Source organism: Oreochromis niloticus, linkage group LG11, assembly GCF_001858045.2.
Source record: "Oreochromis niloticus isolate F11D_XX linkage group LG11, O_niloticus_UMD_NMBU, whole genome shotgun sequence".
NCBI lineage: Eukaryota > Metazoa > Chordata > Actinopteri > Cichliformes > Cichlidae > Oreochromis > Oreochromis niloticus.
In genome coordinates, this window is record NC_031976.2 from 34,649,728 (window position 1) to 34,668,689 (window position 18,962).

At 39.8% G+C, this 18,962-nt stretch overlaps 2 protein-coding genes across 6 annotated transcripts in view; one reads left to right on the forward strand and one right to left on the reverse strand.

Annotated features, from left to right (window-relative positions):
- Positions 1-14,991, forward strand: part of paqr6 (progestin and adipoQ receptor family member VI) — a 29,870-nt gene extending 14,879 nt beyond the window's left edge. For both annotated transcript variants that reach the window (XM_003443045.5, XM_005472825.4), the window contains exons 2-8: positions 889-1,154; positions 3,411-3,538; positions 4,149-4,354; positions 7,202-7,328; positions 8,607-8,703; positions 9,639-9,783; positions 11,260-14,991. In XM_003443045.5, coding sequence (XP_003443093.2) covers positions 889-1,154; positions 3,411-3,538; positions 4,149-4,354; positions 7,202-7,328; positions 8,607-8,703; positions 9,639-9,783; positions 11,260-11,525 — 1,235 coding nt within the window. In that variant the 3' untranslated portion in view covers positions 11,526-14,991. The remainder of the gene's footprint in view (positions 1-888; positions 1,155-3,410; positions 3,539-4,148; positions 4,355-7,201; positions 7,329-8,606; positions 8,704-9,638; positions 9,784-11,259) is intronic.
- A 302-nt stretch (positions 14,992-15,293) lies between these two features.
- The window catches only part of ntrk1 (neurotrophic tyrosine kinase, receptor, type 1), a 49,801-nt gene continuing 46,132 nt past the window's right edge, over positions 15,294-18,962 (reverse strand). For 3 of the 4 annotated variants that reach the window (XM_005472826.3, XM_025911548.1, XM_025911549.1), the window contains one exon: positions 16,103-17,952. In XM_005472826.3, the coding sequence (XP_005472883.1) occupies positions 17,767-17,952 (186 nt within the window). In that variant the 3' untranslated portion in view covers positions 16,103-17,766. Of the gene's footprint in view, positions 15,313-16,102; positions 17,953-18,962 lie in introns of those variants that run through there. The other variant, XM_025911547.1, reaches the window with a different exon arrangement.

Consider the following 18,962-nt stretch of genomic DNA (forward strand, 5'->3'; position numbering starts at 1 on the left):
TAAATAAAATCAGTCTAATTCAGACTAGGCTGCCCTCTTCCACTGCCACATGATCCAGTTGCAATGCTCACACTCCCATTGTGAGCCAGTGGGCAGTGGTCAGCAAGGCTGTGGCTCACACAAACATGCTCTTATTACATTTTTGCATTTGGTCACAGGCCTCTGCAGTGTGACAATGCCGGGCATTCTTTAAATCAATGTCTGGGTATGTCTCAAGAGCGACGACAATAGGCGATTGTTCTCAGCGTCTGCTCCAGTCCACAGAGATGTCACACTCGAGGACTCCGTCATATAAACTTTATCGGTGGGGGCCATCAGATGAACCAGTTATCCGGTGTGGTGCATTTGTGTGAGTGGATTTCAGTGGATCAAAGTGAAGACCAAAACAAAGCAGGTGGTTAGATTTAATGATGAGCACATCATCATTTCCTTCAGTGCCCTAAATTACAGTTCACAATAGCTGTTAGCCACTTTCTGTCTTCAACCTTTTACTGGAATTTATTTTCTGAAAATAAAAATAAAAATCTTGATAATGCATTGATGCTGGAAGAAGTGAACGAGTTATTTATGTTTTTGGTGAAAACTGTCTTTTATCAGTTAATACTGTGCATTTAATTAGTTGTAAATTACAGGTTTTGCATGCAGTAAGACTAATTATAGTTAGGTAACACCAAGCAACCAACAAATCTGATCATCACTTCATTAAGTCATGTATAAACATTTTAACAATAAAGTCTCTGACACTTAAAAATGCACAGGTGTATTACCAAACTTCTCTGTTGACTGATAGTAACCAAAACTGTATGGATAATCATATCAGTGTGGAGAAGTCAAGGTTTTGGTCTCCTCTTGGTGTCTGATTGTGTGCACGTCTCTGTGTCCCTGCAGTGTTTCCTGTGTGGCGTGGGATCGGGGCCAGTAATGGCATTGGGTGGAGCCAGGGCTGGGCGCGCTGCTTGAGATGGGACCCGAACAGAACAGACCTAGCGGCAAGAATCCCGGTGTTTGACTACCCCGTGTGGCTCGTCCTCTGCCGTGGGGGGCGAGCCAGGCTCAGGGAAGTTTGTCAGAGAGGGAGGGGTGCCATCAGACTTCCTGCAGAGATGCTTAGCCTCAAACTTCCTCAGCTCTTTGACATCCACCAAGTCCCCAAGGTAAGAAAGTAACCTGGTGTACTCAGGGCCGGTCTGTTAGGACCGTATAACTGATGGGAAAATGGGAAAAGGAGATGGGTTGGTTCTGTTCCCTTGATCAAGGTATTCTTCTTATTCTTCGTTTTATTATTATTATTATTATTATTATTATTAGATATTAAGTTGCTCTCTGTTTTTGGCTATAATTACTATAGACTTCAGTTATTTCTAGAAGTCTTCAGAGAAATGGTTTTGTCAATAATCGTGTCTATAAAGCCAAGCATCCATTCTTCTGTTTATGTAATGCATGTTTATTTTTTCTTACCGTCTTATGTAACACCAGGAAACGCTCAGGTTTGTCTGTCAGGATATGACCCGGCCTGACGAATGACTCGAGCCTCAAACAATAGCGATGCCAAGAGAGATATTTTTATGTGTAGTCTTTCAGTTTGTTCCATGTAAATGAGCCTATGATGCGCTGCAGATGTTTTTGCTGTTCTTATAGTATGATAATTATTAGTTTCATCGTTTAATCAATACACCAGAGAGTAATATGCTTTAAATATTTTGTTACATTTTTTTTCTGAAAGGAGGAGGAGAAAATGTATTAATTTGATAAAATAACCAGTTTGGTTTGTTTTAGTTAGCTGTAACTAGTTTTCATTTTGTCTTAAAACTTTTGAAAGCTCCTAATTGCAATATTTTCACCACACCCTTAAAAAATGACCACAGTGTGCTACACAGAGAGTCTAAACTGCGGTAATCCACAGACATGTAGGATTTTGTCTCACTTAACCTTGATGATGAATTGCATAATATTATTTTTATATCTCTGTGTTTGTATTTTTACGTCAAAGCTTTTATTTGCTTCCAAAAATACACTGTATTCACAACAAATACAAATTTATGCATAAGAAGACCAGGATTTCATCATCTGATTGCCTCCCAGCCCTGACCCACTGCACCTTGCAGCCTTGCAGACATCCAGCCAGTTTCACAGACATGCATTAAGCCCAGTCATAGACATAAAGTAAAGAAATCTTAACTGAAAGAAGTTTAGTTTAAGATTAGGCTTAATCCATGTCTCAGAAACTGAGCCATAGTGTGTTTGCACACAATGGTTCTGCCATATGAGGGTTAATCTTCACACTTCAGCAGAAAAAAATGTGGTAGCTGATTGTGGCTGTGAGACTGTCAGCAGGAGCCAGAGCCCTGCAGTTCAAGCATCTGCTTTGGCTGCTGTCCACCCTTCTGTAGTGACCTTATCTCATAAGTGACAAATAGTTTTTGTACAGCAGTTCTGCAGCCATGAGTTCAGTGTGAAGACTAAAATTAGGCCCTTGGCCTTCTGTTATTAGAGTTTAAAGAGGTTTTTTTTTTTTTAACCTCTAAAAGCATTAAAAACTGTTGCTGGGATCAGCAGTAGTTTTGAATAGAACAACATATACTCTAGTTATATTGTTCTAATTTTTTTTTTTTTGAGTTGTGTACAGTAAAGTCCTGTAATCCCTGTAAAAACCGGCAGCATTTAATATAAAGTTTGCAGGGAACCTGGTGTGACGAATTAAAGTAGATCTCAAAAACCTAATCACAAAATGTAACATGTTACCATCGACCTGAACTTTCCCTTTAGCTCACTGTAGTCTGTGCTGTACTGTAATCTGTTTGAACTGGCAGTGATATTAGAGCCCTCCTGCTAAATATTTACATAGTTGTCATGTTTGTTTGTCTTAACATCTTTTCCTCTTAGAACATCCAGATGGATCCAGTCATGGACGTTTTAGCGTAAAGAAACAAGTTTTCACTACTTCCTCAAAGTGTACAGTATGTAGTGAAAACAGTGGTGGAACTATATACAGACGCTTTTAAGGGGCTAGATAAAAATAATTACCACCAGTAAAGTTCTGCTACATATTTTTAACTTTTTTCTGTAGTTTTTGGTGCAAATGATCATTGTTTTTTAACGTTTCTTCCACCACAGATCGATGAAAATATACAAATATCAGCATTTTAATGGTGACTATCAAAAGGATCTGATAAGGTTTTATGTTTAGAGGAAAGTGAAAATTAACATGTTTATTTATTTATTTATTTATTTTTAAAATGCTGATATTGGCCTCAGAAACCCAGCATCATTAGGACTGTAGTGTAACTAAACGATACAGTGGTTCCTCAAACACTCTGCGAATTACTGATGAAGTTTGATGATCAGTTTTTCCTCTTCGAGGATTGGCTGAATTTCACACCTGTCACCTGGATTGTCTGCTTGCTCCGCAGGTGTTCAGGGAGGACAGCATCATCTCTGGATACCGTCACCCAAGGAGCTCAGCACTGGACTGTATCCTCAGCAGCTTCCAAATGAACAACGAGACGATCAACATCTGGACCCACTTCCTCCCAACATGGTGAGTTTTGTGCTCGGTGTCCTTTCAAATACACCAGACTTGAACAAGTCTAGTTTTATTCATCATCAAAGGAAGTGGTAAAGTGAACATTTGTCAGCGTTCCAGCTGTGTAAACATGACAGAGTTTCTAAGGATCACTGAAAGTCAGAGATTTAAAGATGTAATCTTGAAAATTCTCATAGTGCTGGAGAGAAACAGACAGGTGGAGGCTACATCTGCAAAATTCACTAAGTCTGAACCAAAATACACAAGTAAAGTCAGAGAGCTTTGAAGCTCACGGGAAGTCGGAGAGAAGCAGTGACGTTGCTAATTAAGAAACACAGATACAGAGTATTTCTCTTAAGTAAGTCCACAACCTGAAAACAGATATGCATATGCCAACATATTACATGGCTCAATCAGACTATTGGAGAGGCTAACGGCAGCAGTCAGGCTCTCTAACCAGATGCATACGAGGTCATAAATGTTATGAATTTAAACTGAAGACAGTGAAGGAAGGGTAGAACGTGTCATCTTGTTTTGCTGTTAGGACTTACTCTTGACTTCTTTACCTGGATGGAATCACATTTTTATATATATACATTTTTAATTTGTTAATGAATTTTTGTAGGTACTTCCTGTGGCGTTTCTGCGTTCTCTGCTCTACCCTGAACTTCCTGACTGACAGCTACACCTGGCCCCTGCTGGTGTACATGATGCTCATCTGCGTTTACCCCTTCACGTCCAGCTGTGCACACACCTTCAGCACCATGTCTGCAGAGTCCCGCCACATCTGCTACTTCTTTGACTACGGAGCTCTCAGCCTCTACAGCTTAGGTAACGAAACGCCCGGTGGTGGAGTCCTAAAAGCATTTTTGACATTATTGTACATTTCCAAGAAACAGGAAGATTGTGAAATCATGAAGAGGAATTGGTAGCTATTTTCACACTCTTCTGAGACCACTCTTTATGTCACTCTTTTTTGATTGTTTCCCTGAACCATCCCAAGGGGACACAATAATATCCAGTGTGTCATTTTTAAGAAGCACGCCAGCACTGCAGAATCAGAGGGATGTGATGTCTAACACCAGAGTGTCATCACTCTGTGATATTGCCTTTGCTTCTTATACAGACATCAGTTTAGCTCTGTTACCTCCCCGTCTGCCTTTGTTGGATTAAAACAGAAGGCTGAGGTAAAAACCAACACTGGAGAAGACAACAAAAAAATGTATATATAAAATAAGTAACTACTTAACAGATATGTGTGAAAAGCAGAATGAAAACCTTAACTTTGAAGTAGTTGTGGATTATAAGCAGATTATTTTGTCCCAATTGATTTTTGTTTCTGGGAGACGTTCTGAGCTGTCGTATCCTTTTTACCCCTCAGCTGTGAAAAGTTGATGAGGTATTGTCATCATCCTGCTTGGGTGGGAGGGCAGGTGGTCAGTGTGGACACCCACCTTTGTGAAAACAATAACTAAGAAGTTTGATCAGTGGTCAGAGGTCAGGTTTTCTTAAAATGTTGTGACTGTAATAACTCAAGAAGGAAGTCACCTAGAATTGATACCAGATACTTGCTTTAGCAAGCTATGGTTTTCATGAGTTCTTTTTCAGCTTAGGGAGCAGTTACATGCAGCAAGAAATATCATGAGATTTCACTTTAGATTAATGTGTCACATGGTTTTGTGTCATCCTGTCTCAGTTTTGAGTTGTAAGCTAAAGCTACGTTACTTCATGGGTCATGCCACCCGAGACAAAGTCTTCTTTCTGAGCAGAGAAGAAGCAGCAGGATGAGCATTTGGAGGTGAGCTCTATCCAGGCTGGTTGTAGGTAGTAAATCTTTGGGCACAGGGGGGTTGAATGCAAAAGTCCTGACGCCACAGCAGTGTTTTATGTCTGGGGTTGTATTTTGTTTCTTTAGTGCATGATAGCGTTACTAGGTAACCAAATATCAACGGAGGAAACAACATAATGCTCAGAATGTCATCTCTTTATCTTTTCCATCTTTGAGCTACGTGGAGGAAAGAGGTTTGTTTATAGACCGTCTCCTCAGTCTCACTATCTCCAGGTAAATAAATAAATAAATGGTTTTAGATTCCACCTTAAGAAAACAGTTTAGAATATGACACAGAATAATTTAGATTTCACGGGTAAAGGGTGACGTGCTTTAAACACTCGAAACCACAGTAAAGTCAGACAGTTTGAGGTGGTTCTGTTTTATGAAACACATTTAACAGGCTGATCAACCATCATGCATCTTATTAGGGTGGCTGCCTCTTTATTAAGGTCTATCCATAATAATGCAGGCATCCTAAACTAAGAGATAAAACATTGCTTTCTTTCTCCTCTAAACTGTTTGCATGGTAAATTCCATTCCACAGTAATATTCAAAGCATTTTTGCTTGTGTTAGCCTTTGAGATTATATGGAAATCAGACATGCCTCACACTCAAAGCACATGGAAACAGCCTTACTCTCCTTTCTGCCACCGTCCTGAAAAATGGATCGGGTTTTATGGCTCCAGTATTTGCTTGATTTCATAACCAGCTCTCCTATGAATAGTATTTCCCTCCAGCATGCACCTGCCTTTTCAAAGGAATTTCCACAAAGGGGGAACTGAACATTCCTGTTTTTTAAGGAAGGTTTGCTTGTTGCGCAGCTGTTCATTTGCAAACTTTTTCCCCACCACCTGCCTGCATATTTGAGGGTGAGCACTAGAGCAGATCAAAAAAGCAGAATATTGTATTCTTCATGCATTAGTTGTAAATATATCAGGTGTTTGAGGGTATAAATGAACAGAAGTTTAACATTTTCATTGGTCTTTGAAAATTTTTCTATGAATCTGAGATAGTGGAGTTCTGATATTTAATGAGAAAGAATCCATATTCATAAAACTCAAAAGCATAAAATATTTCACTTTGTTTAATGAATATATAATATCTTCAAACTGATATTCATTGATATACTGCATATGCATTTCCGATTATCTGTCTATATATGATCTCTGTACTATATATAGAATCCCACCAACCAAACTAGCAGTTAAACGTTAACTGAGGGCCTCTTGGAAATCCTGTTTTTTTTTGGGGGGGGGGGTGCCTATGGCTGGCTCACTAGTAATCTACCACAAAGCTTTCTAGGGCCAAGATTTACCCAGTTTAAAATGCTCAAAAGTGCATCTCAGGAATAAGATCAGCAGGCGGTGTCACTGCAGGACAAAAAGAATACAGCGCACACTCTGGTGGTCGCAGGCAGAGCTTTGATTGTGGCGTTTCTCCAGAGAAGAAGATCAGAGCTACTTATTTGGGTTACAAGTCCCACATACATTATGCACTGTTTTTCTGTTTTTCTGTTTTATATAACAGTCTTTGATTTTAGTTGACAGTCTCATTTATTTTCAAAGATCTCTATGACATGCTTTTCTTTCAGCTTTGATTTTTTTTGTAAGTATTTGAAGTAGAAGTGCCCAGTGTAATATTAATTAATAAAAAACAATTTCTGTAAAATTAATAATTTATCCAGCATATGTAAAAAAGTTTCACCGTTTCAATTTCTGTAACTGAAATTCTTTGTCTTTGTCCTGCAGTCAGAATGAAATATGCTTATTTGTGCAAAGTAAACTTTTAAAGGCTTCTCTCGGATCAGTTGATTTAATAAATATTTTTAATTTCCTGTTTGTATTCAGGATGTGCCATAAGCTACGGATACTACGTCATGCCAGAGTGTTGGGTGAACAGTTGGCTTCATCAGTATTTTGTTCCCATTGCCATCGGAAACACGGTGTTCTGTACAAGCCTGTCCTGCTATTCCAGGTAAGAAGCTGATGTTTACATCCTCTCTGTCCTCAGGCTTGTTTAGAAAATTCAGCTTTAACCATCCTGCATCTCACAGTCGTGCACGAGTGAAGGTAAATAAGCCCAATTAAAAACTTGGATGTCAGAGTTTGACTGAATGTAGCTCACTCCTGTGGAACAGCAGATCTCCAAATAATTGTTACTCCTCCTGTAGGAGCCATTTTTTGTGTGTTGTTACCTTATGTGCGCCGCTGAGGGTCCATTTTAGTGTTTTTACGGCATGGTGCGTTTATGGGACTGTATTTAAGGTAGACACATGTAATTAGCGTCAGGTGTTGTTGGTCGGAAGGAGCAAACAGTTTGAATGCTGTGCTGTTGTGATTTATGTCGAATGATGTGGATACTAAGAAATGTTGAACCACAAATACAACCGATGGAATCCAATAAAACAGTTAAACGGACAAGATAAATACGGCTGGAGTTATTGGACTATGACTATGGCGAACACCTCAGTGGCTTCAAGCGTAGGCTTGGCCTCTACACCTCCTGCTGCATTTACCCAGCAGTTTGCTTTAAATCCTTTTTTTCACTTGTAGAGTACTGGTATGTTTAAAGAAAGAGGTATTTCAGGAAATTCAGTAATCTATCCTGTGTACAGTAACAAAGTAAAATAGAAATCATCCATGCCTGTGGCCCAGCGAAGGAGCCACCTGCAAAAGCCAAATATTTAGTATTCAGAATAGTTTATAGGACACTTTTGAGGCTGGTACTCTTGCCAGCTCGACAGTCCGTGCTTGAAGTGAGAGCTCCCCCTTAGCCTTTCATCTCATGAGAAGTGTGTGTGTGTCTATAATGGGAAGTGTGTGTGTCTATAATGGGAACTTGTTTGCCTTTTTCCTCTCATCCTGACAAATATACTTCTGAATGGAGTTTGCATTGGTTAAATACTACAAATATTTTAGTGAACCGTGTTCAAAACTCCTGAACTTTATCAGGAGTAACTTCAGAAGGGTCACACTGAGCAAGTGACCCTCCCCCAGTTTGCATCCTCAGCGCTTTGGTGTCTTTTAAGCCAAATGTAAACGGGCTGATCCTAATCTGCAACAGTGTTTGATTTCTGTATTCTTTCAGTGTCGTAAACACCAAAGCCAAGGAGTAATATGATTAGATGGACTTACTCTTGCATAGCTGTAGTGCTTACATTAGCTTCTTGACAGGTTGTGCTGAGACACGCTAGTTTGAAAGGCCAGGAGATGACAAAGTGAAATGATCGCTGCCCTCTGTTGGTCTCTGCAGGTTCCTGGAGTTGCAGTTCCCAAAGAGAAGTAAAGCCCTTCGGACCATAGCATTTGTCGTCCCGTTTATTTTTGACACTGTTCCTCTGATTTACAGGGTAAGTCCCGTTAAAGGAGACCGAAAAGTGAAGTGATGGTACTCACACTCTCTCAGCTCACAGACTTTCACTGTTTCTGACTTTCTACAGCATTTCTGTGTTCAGAATTTTTATAAAATCAACTAATATATAATCTTCTTTTACTCATCAGTCTTCTTATTCTGGAGGGTAGCTCAACTCGTACTCGATTATACTATACCACATGCACACAGAGGTGATGATTCCTTTTATTAATTAATGATCGATATGAAAGGCTGGTCCTGTTCACTCTGCTGGTCTGTGCTTTCCTCCGGTTTCTTTTTTAGGGCTGACACCAGTGAAAAAAGAGAGGTGTTTTTTTTATGATGGAAGATTCTCCGCTTTTTCTCTTTTTCATCTTGTAAAGGTTTTATTTTATTTCTTTGACACTACAAAGGAGCTGGAAATTGGAGGAAATCCACAGTGTGGGAGTTGCAGACTGTGTGACATGTTTGTCTGTATATATCTGGAGGCAGTAGATTCTTCTCTATATCGAGCTGCTGAGTAACTGAGTTCACTGAGTTTGCGCCGACATCTGAAAGGAAGAAAGTGCCGTATAATACACTTGCATAATTGCATTCTTCTCTTACTTAATTTGACCTTAATTTCCACTCTGAACAAGTGTCTTTGTCAAAAGCCACAGCTTGTGTCGGTCTGTGTTTGTTTGTGTCATTACATAAACGCTGATAAGTGCCATTCTTTAATAATGTAATAGGACTTTGGCTCAATATCCCAGAATCTGATTTCCTTTGTTAATCTAATATAAATGTCTGCCATCAGTTAATTCCCCTAATCACTCTCATTAGTTTATGCATTATGCAAGTCACTTTTCTATCTGGGTCAGTAATGCTCCGACAATCAGTGTTAATCTGTGTTTAATCCAATAATAGAACCTGCCCTGTTTTTTCTGTGTTTAGATTCTTCTGTGCTGCGGTGGAAGCTGCAGTCCAACCGGCGCCTTGTCCAATCACTGTTACCACCTCCTCTTCGCCTTCCTCACTTGTTTTCTGTTTACCGCCCACCTCCCGGAGAGGCTGGCCCCAGGGTGCTTCGACTACTTCGGTACGTCCTTTTGTGGCGCTCAGTACAGCTTGTAACGCACTTTCAAAACTTAATGCCAGTTAAAAGATGAAGAAAAATAACCAAATGAGTCCCATTCAAATTCAAGTGCATGTACAAAAGCTTTTGAAGTTTTAGAAACCTCTGTTTTCATTGAGTTAGCTCCAAGATAGGAATACATGTAAGTTTATGAACAATAGTTTGGGAAAGGCCTTTAAAGAAAGGAACCTTTGGGAGTGTCGGAGTTCTTCTCTAAGCACCGTGTTCCTTAGTTTTACCCTCTGTGTGGGACTGCAACGCTTACATTTGCCTTCTATTGTCTTTGCTCGTTTTTGAATGTTTTCCCTGCTGGTTGCTGCACAGTTGATGCTAAATAATGGCTCGATATCAAACAGGCTTTGGAAGTGATGGCGTGTAAACCTGCACAAACTTTTCTTTGCTCGGTGGATTGTTTTTTTTTTCTCTGGTGAAGTTTCATTGTTTCAAACGCCTCTGAAGGCGGACAAAAGCTGCTGCGTTTGTTAATCTTTGAAAAAAAGAGGAGGTTTTTTAAAAATTTGTTTATTAGGAAATGGTGCTTTGAAAATATATTAAAAAAGGGTCTTTCCCAACTTTTTGGATACAAAAAAGAGAATACACAAAAGAGGGAAGTTAAGTGCAAAACATAAAGATGATTAAATGAACAAAGTCTCCCGCATGTTTAACCTGGCACCGTAATTCCAGTCCATTATTCCTTTGTTGAAAGAAATCTTTCCTGTAGAGCTCCATGTCAGTCTTTAGCTGAGGGTGGTGCTGAATTTACTGGTTATTCACTTTTTTTTTTCTTCTTTTTTTTTACTGGGAATCAGAATACTTTTGTATCTTTCCTCAGCTTCATGGCACAAAAGTGGTTTAGGTACAAGTTCTCAAAATCTAGTAGTGTACAGGTCTTAAATGATATATTCAGTGTTTTGTGTATGTCCTCCCTTTTTTTTTTTTTTTTTTTTTTTTTTTAAGCATCCCCAAAACATAAGCACTGTCTCCAACACTTGGAGTGTGTATTCCTTTAGGACTCATCGACAAGTGAAACAAAGTATCAAGTATGACATTTCAACAATGTTCTCTGCAGAGTTATTCAAGGACTATCGAAAATTGCATATTTCTTTTAGGTCCTCAGAGGATAGCCTTATTCCTGCTTCTTCTTTTCCCTAATATGTGGAGTGTTCTCATTCCTAGCTTAGGACAGTGTTTCATGCAGCTTTGTGATGGCTTTGTTGACAGGACTGTAACCCTATAAATCATGAGATAGTTTAGTCAAAGGTTCAAACCTCATCAAAACCCAGTCTAAGCAAATGAGGATTACTTTAAACTGTGAATAATTCAAAGCTGCTCTGGATAGTAGGGACGCCATAGTTTTACTGTTGGACTCGCCTGTTCAGTTCGGCAACTTGACTCGACAGTTTTTGCTTCATTAATTGAAACTCGTCTTCCTTCCCAAAGGCCACAGCCACCAGCTCTTCCACGTCAGCGCTGTGGTGGGGTCCCACTTCCAGATGGAGGGTGTGATCGCAGACATGACATCACGGAGGACGTGGCTCCTGAAGCACGGAATGATGCCATCTTTTCTTGGGACCATCGGGGCACTTGCCATCAGCCTCGTCATCAACCTTGGCATCATCGGCATTTTCAGCGCCCCGCTGCTCTGGAAATCGTGCCGCAGCCCCAACCAGCCACACTCGTCCACCTGCGGGTGCAAGGAGCAGTGAGGGGGGGTGTTTTCCGCCTCATAAAAGCTGATTCGCTTTCCAAAGGAAAGGTTCGGCTGTTTGTCTAAGCAGCTACAGTTCACAGTAGTTCTTGTTTAACACCTTTAGTTTTCTCGCTTTATCTTCCATGTCCTGGCAGCGTTGCACGTGTGACGTGTTCGTGTGTTTACGCAGAAGCTGAGGACCCAGACACGGTTATCAAAGCCTTTTTTCTGGTGTTAATGGAAGTGAGGCTGAAAACACATCTGTGAATGATTGTTTGTTTTTAAGCTTCTCATTGCTGATTTATATGAAAACGGCTCTGGGTTGAAGGAAGCAAGCTGTGGTAACACGACACCTCAGTGCCTGTTTGCAGTGAATCACTACAAACTTCAAACTGGAAACAATGTCACAATTTGCAGGGATTCTTTTCTAATTAACAGCGTCAGAAACTCTGTTTCCGTTATTCAGTGATTATTGAAATATTCTCTGTAACTGGACGCATTGGTCAGTGTAGTTGTCCTGTGCGTTAAAGCAGCATGGACAACACATGTTCACCTCGTAGATTGGATTGCCGGCTCTTATATATCCACCTATTGATTCCACTCTGACTGGCATTGATTTGCAGACCAGTGTGGTTCTCTTTCTGATTGCCTGCCTTTATTATGAACCCTACAATCTGCCACAGGTTACAGTGCTGCGGTGATTAAAAGACAGGTACCATTTTTATAACCATTTGGTGTTCCCATGGCAACACTATAGTGGCCTCATGCCCCCTGAAGGTCTTCAACAATTTTATGTTCTGAGCAAATGGCACCATTTTACCTTTCCATCACGTCTCATAAGATCCACTCTGAACTATCAGGTAAAGGGGGGGAAAAAGCACTTAAAATTACAAGCAAAAAATAAATACATAAATAAAACCAGTTTGTAATATTTCGAGTCTGGAGAAATTTCCAACATGTGTGGTTTATAATAACTACTGGTTGAATTAAAAGAAATGGAGAGAGGAGAGATGTATAGTTAGCTAGTCATAGCCTGGGATGATATTAATGTGGGAGCTTTGTGTTGTTGCAGTATCTGGTGCACTTTGCAAACTATTAACCTTTCCTATACTGTGAGTATCTTGTGACTATTTACCACTCTTCTATTTATAGAATATTTATTGCTTGTTGTAGATGCATTAACGGAAATGAAGACAGGTTTTTTTTTTTTTTTTTTTTTTTTGTATCAGGTAGGTGAGCTAACAATAACTCCTAATAAATAAGCAATTTACACTGAAAAGATGGCCCATCTTATCAAGTAGTTTTTGACCATTATTGAGCCTTAAAGGGACTCTAAACTGCACTTTACAGGACCATCTAGATTGGTTTTGTGTGAGTTTCCCAGTTTTGGAGATATCTGCTGAGAAGTTCTCTGCCTTGTCTTGAAAAACTGACTTCATATTTGCCTCGCGCTCAGAAATAAGTCGGCTGTAATTGTCTCTTTCCAGAAATCACGCCCCTGCAAAAAGTTTCACACAGGAACTATTTTCTTTCTGCTATTTTCTACATCTGGTGCTCAGTAACAGAGCTCAGCTGAGGGGTGAAAAGGTCAGTGTTTATACAATATCACAAACACATGCTTCCCATCATGGGTGTAGCTTGTAGCTGAAAGAAAATAGTTCTTACTGTCCTGTAAAACTGGCCACGGCTGTTATTACTGACTAAAATGAAAAAAATAACATTTATTTAACGTCATTTAAGCAATATTTTGTGATTACAAAACTAAAAAGTCTCTAATTTTAGTCTTTAACAGTGAAATTTGTCACAGGTATTTGAGTCTGTGGTGTCGACGTGGTGTGAGTCAGCTGTCTTCAGTGTTGCAACAAAAAAACAACTAAAGCTAAACTGAAAGGAGAAGATCATCTCCGAAATCTAACTGAAATTGAAATGAAGTGAAATTTAAAACTATAATTTCTCTATTTATTCGGTTATGATTTGTAGAAAGAGACAGTGCTGCTCAGTTTTTAAAGTATATTTTTTGTGTAATTCAAGCACAAAGCGGTGAACGCCAGTTGGTTCCAACAGATTTAAGAGAAGCCAATATCTCCAAAACTGGGCCTGACAAATGCAATTAAATTGTACTGCAGGCCATTTTTTTTTCTTTTGTTCAAAAATAATTTTTAGCCTTTTTGACAAAACTGTAAAATTGTAAGTCGAGAAAAGGGAAAAAAGAAAAAGAAATGAGCTGCAGCTCTTGTTATTGTTTAAAAAAAAAAAAAAGACTATCTTGGATCTTTCTCACTTGTTTTAAGAGAAACTTTTACTCCCAATAATGCACAAAAAAACTTGATAAGATCCATTAATTAGATAATTCATTAATCAGCATATAAGGTTGCATAATACTGTTATATAATACAGGATTTTAGCTGAGGAAGCTGGGTCTCACGTTACTAAACATCTCAGTTGTAGCACTGATGCTCGTCGTGCTTGTACTGTATTAAACCCATTGTTGAGCATATTTATGGGACAGATTTACACCTAACTTCATCATCGCCGCTTAAACACGCATCTTTTAACACTCGTAGTGGAGAGGTTGATCAGAGGGGAAATGTATGTGATATCATAGGACTGAGGTGTGTTACAGGTCCATGTCGGACGCTGAAGTAGAAATGTCGGAGGCGAGTGTGTAGAATCACAAAGCACACACACACACACACACATTTATGTTAGAGCACTTGTTTTTAAGATGTGTTCGAGGTCAGTGTGCAGAGTATAAAGTCACATCTTCCTTTACGTGGCAGACGCTGCCATCAGTGTTCCCATGTTTTATCTCCTCCCCTGCTGAGCATGGATCGATTTTATTTTCTCTACAGTCGTCATCTTACAGCATTCCTCTGTTTGACCCTCTTGATTCTTGGAATTGCATCATTACCGACTTAATGTGATCCTACTAGACTTGTCTGGAAGCCTTTACTTCTGAGCTGGTGTTTGTTTGGGGGGGGGGGTTCGGGTCATCTTACTCATTCATTTACTGTTTGCAGACGTTCCAGAGTTCTAAAGCTCAGTCATGCTGAGGGGTCGAGGCTTCCACGTCATCGATTTTTGTTTTCAATCTGCACTTATTTGACCAACATATCAAACCCTACTGTTAAGTTCCAAGTCGATGATTTCTCCAGACCAGATCACTGTTACCCTGAGGACGATAATGGCAGGAAAAGTGAGCACTTGTGGCCTTTCCTAAACACTTTATGGATGGATGTTGAGTGATGTGAAGCGCAAAGACAAGAGCAGGAGAACCATTGAATTTTTTTTTTTTTTAAAAAGAGGGGTAAAGTTATTGGTGCCTTTTTTAATGTTTTACACAAGTTTTTCTTTTGATACAAAACACACAAACTACTCTTGAAATGTATAAATACTGATTTGTTCTTTGCCGTGTATAATTTGTAATTTGCTGCTTTGTTCTACTAGATTTGTGTAATAAATGAAACCTTTTATAAATGGAATTATTGTATGGAATGATATCAAAAACCTTTTTTTTTTTTTTTAATAATCTGATTTCACTTAATGTAACAGTGGAAATGGTACACCAAAGGACTTCCCACATTACCCAGTAATCTGTTAAATATATGCAACTTGTCACTGTGTCTTTATTCACAATTTTGTTTGTCTTTTCTCGATGAATGACTGCAGATCCTCTCACTTGAACGTTCGTTGGAATCAGAGCAGTGTGCGTGAGTGACCAGCAGAGGGCAGAACAGTACAGCAAACACGTCCTGTTTAGTTTGAGGAGCTCTTCGCTGCTCTCTCTGCTGAGCAGCCTTTATCTGTAAAGAAATGAACTGCAGGCTCAGAGTGAACATTTGTCTGCAGGAAAAAACAGCTGTTGGACGAGAAAATCTGCAAGATGTCTCTTCCAAACTGTAGCCTTCAAAATGTATTTTTAGTGTTGCTGTTGGAGTCTTAAACCTCCTCACAGAGGTAATGTGTTTGCTTTTAAAAGCCTTGAATTGAGGGTCAATAATAAGATTTTAAAAATTAGAAAATAAGACCTTTTTAAATGTGGGGATGTGAAATAGTTGCACGTGGCCATTTGTAAGTGTGAATATTTTTAATTTGCAGATTATCTCACATTACTTCTTCTTCTCAGGTTGTGCAGGTTTCTTCTGCTTTGGTTTGATTCACTAAATCATTTCTCTTCCTGTTCTCCAAACTCTTGCTGCAGGATGGACGGTAAAGCACGCTGAGTGGTTTATTATTAGCAGTAGACCAAAATGAATCGGCACCACCATTATCATGAAGAAATAATTACCATAAGAAATCAATATCCTGTATACATGCATTATATGACTAGGTGGAAGATTGAAAAGGAAAGTATCCTGCTGCAAAGCTCTAATAGGACTTCCATTTTAAAAATGGCCTCATTTCCAGCTCTTATTATAGTCATATTCCACATCCAACCAAGGTGGAGCCTCGAGTGCTTATTAAAAAGGTTCATTCTGAAACCACAAATGGAGCCCTTAAGGATAACAGGGACAAATACTACAGAATGTACTAATCCTATCTCCCCAGAATCTGCTTGTAAGACACTACAAGAAACAATGAGCCAGACACGGGTCCAAGTGTTTTTCATCCCCCTCCCGGTACGCCAGAGGAGGTAGAGAGAAAGAAGGGGATGATAGCATTACTCACAATCCATTACCACTCCCCGGAGACGCTCTGCATACGAAGTGATGGAGCGAGGGAGGGTGGTGGTGAAGGAAGGGGGTGAGGCAGAGAGACGAAGAGAGAGTGAGAGAGACTTGGGTTTTGGAGGGTGTTTGTTTGCTGGAGGGCCCGCGGTAAGGCAATATGAAACTTGATTATTCCTTTTCAATAACCGTCTGCTGAGCATCCCGTGGAGACGTCGCAGGTTGCTGATTAGTTCGTCAAAATAATAGAAGGCTCTTGAATAGCCTTGTTAAGATGTCTAACTTTAAGTACAGACAGCAGTCCAAATCATTGTTCAGTCTGAAGCATACGATAATGATGGATTGACTGATGCAGAGGGATGTTCCTGCGAACACCGCAGCCTCTTTTTTTTTTAATCAAGTTTGTTTATTTTTAAGGGCAGACAATATACAAAGTGCTGGAGTAACAATACATGAAGATATATATATATATATATATATTTGTTTTAGACATTAATACAGAGTATATACACTCAGTATGTACACTTAAAGGCATCGCAGTGGTTTACACACCCCGTCTTTCACCCTCTCAATGCCCCATTTGTTGGAATGACAAATGTTACGGTGGTGGGTTCACCTCCAGTTTCACTTTCAGTGCCATCTGTCCCTCTCCTCCTGGAGTCTCGCTTTAACCCATCTGTTACCTCTCGGGGTGTCACCTCCCCACCAGCTTGCCCCCTTACCAAATTTCACTGCAGCACTTTGATTCTGAAGGTCGTTACAGTAGCATGTTAAACATGGCTGATCTGTCCAAAATCCGCTCCTGAGCGAGTCTCACGAGCGGCTGCAGGCTGAAAAGTCGCTCTTCGGAAGTTCATATTTGACAGTAATTAAATGTAAACACAGTCGTTGATATTCCAGGAAACATTTTCACTGCTAATGTCTGACATCTTGTTCTTTTTTTTTTTTTCTGAAAAATATTCATATGATACACTCAATCTGACACGTGAGAAACAAACAAGGTTTGGCTGTGACTATCTTATATACATTAATGAAAGCTTTTTTTCTTTGTTTTCTTAATAACCCTCTATATCAAAACTTATCCAAAATCAGTGACAGTACTATACAAATGACTATCTGCTGTACTCAGATCTGTAAAACGAGTTTTTGCTTTCTAAACCAACACAAGCACGTCCGCTAAAAGTCATTTAAAATGTGTCGCAGCTCAGCTGACGAAGGGACTCCAGAGACCATGTGGCATTAGATTCCCAGCAAGAGCCTATGCACAGTTATTTTATTCCTTATCCATGCACGCTCCTCCATCAGGCTGATCCCACCTCAGATAAACATTAAACACTTTGGTAAACATGTGACAGGTTTCCAGAGAAGGACGGGGCAGTAAACAGTTGAGGGGTCAAAGTCGAGCTGGAATGAGGCAAAACTGCAGCGCAAAAAGGTCAAAGCAGATGTTACTGCCCACGAAGCATCACAGCTGGAAAAGCAGAATCTAGCTGAACTTAAATGAATTCAGTCTTCTAAGAGTAACAGACTAAAGTTTTAAATCTCAAATCAAAAATCCAACCTCCCCAACCTGTTTGGCCCTCGGCCCCTCTAGCCCAGGATATCCAGGTAAACCGGGGGGTTCTTGACCAGGGCCAGGAGACGGCTGTGGATGTCCTTCATGACCATCCTCTGCTGGGGCTCTCTCTGCCAGCAGCCCTGCATCAGCAAGTAGACCTCCTTCGGGCAGGTGCGTGGCCTCTCCAGTTCCCGTCCCTGCGTGATGCATTCAATGGCCTGTGGAGCAGGAGGGAAAAATACATTTTTTTAATGGCCAGAATAAAAGATGCATTCTTAATCTGTTCTCAGGGCTTCTGTTCACATCGTCTTAATAATGGGCTTTCTAATGGAGGCAGATCCTGACCAGTCCTGTATATCTGAGTCTGATCTAAAAGTTTCAGATCATAAATGAGCTAAACCTTTTTCTTAAGTCATTAATGTTGAGCAGGAAGCAAAGTCTGCAAATGAGAGAGGTTTGACTGCCATAAAGCCTGAAAGGTTTTTTAAATACATGCTTACTGCTGTGATCACCTTTTTAAAAAAAAAAAATCTAAAATGAACCAAAATGCAACTTAAAATATAAAGTTTGTTAAATTTAATTCACACACTGAGGACAACAAACCAGCTTTTGTATGTGAAAGTTCTGTGTCGCATTCACCCATCCAACACAAAGCACAACAGTGTGATTGGTCCATTTCTTGTCAGAAGAACAACACAGTGACATCGCATCATCATCATCATCATCTTGGGACCAGAAATTCACTCAATGAGGGCAGTTTTCTTGTAAATCAGCACCGTGGATCCACTGGCTATATTGACTCGCTTCCAGCATTGAACGTGAAACAAGAAAGCTAACAAAAGCAGCCTGATCAGACATTACAGATACCATTCAGAAGAAACGTGGGGTTAGAGAATTAATGAATACAATGCTATGAGAATAGTGAGGTGGGCAGGTGGTGGATGTTTGCAAAAGTCTACAGCTATAAAGCAGGAGGGAGAAGTTGTTTACAGCGAAGTTTAGTTGGTTTTTCCTGTTTATTAGTGTCTATTAAAAAACAAAGAAGCGGTGATGACATGTACTGAGAAGATGTTTTTTTATACAGATAAAACATTAACCTGTCACCATTCTGAGGAGGGCAGAAGCCGTAATATCTTTATCATTTTATATTTATCTGTCCAACTCGAATGCAGCTCTGGTTTGGTTTTTATTTTTTAAACCAAGAAAATCTTTCTCTGACAGTCACGGC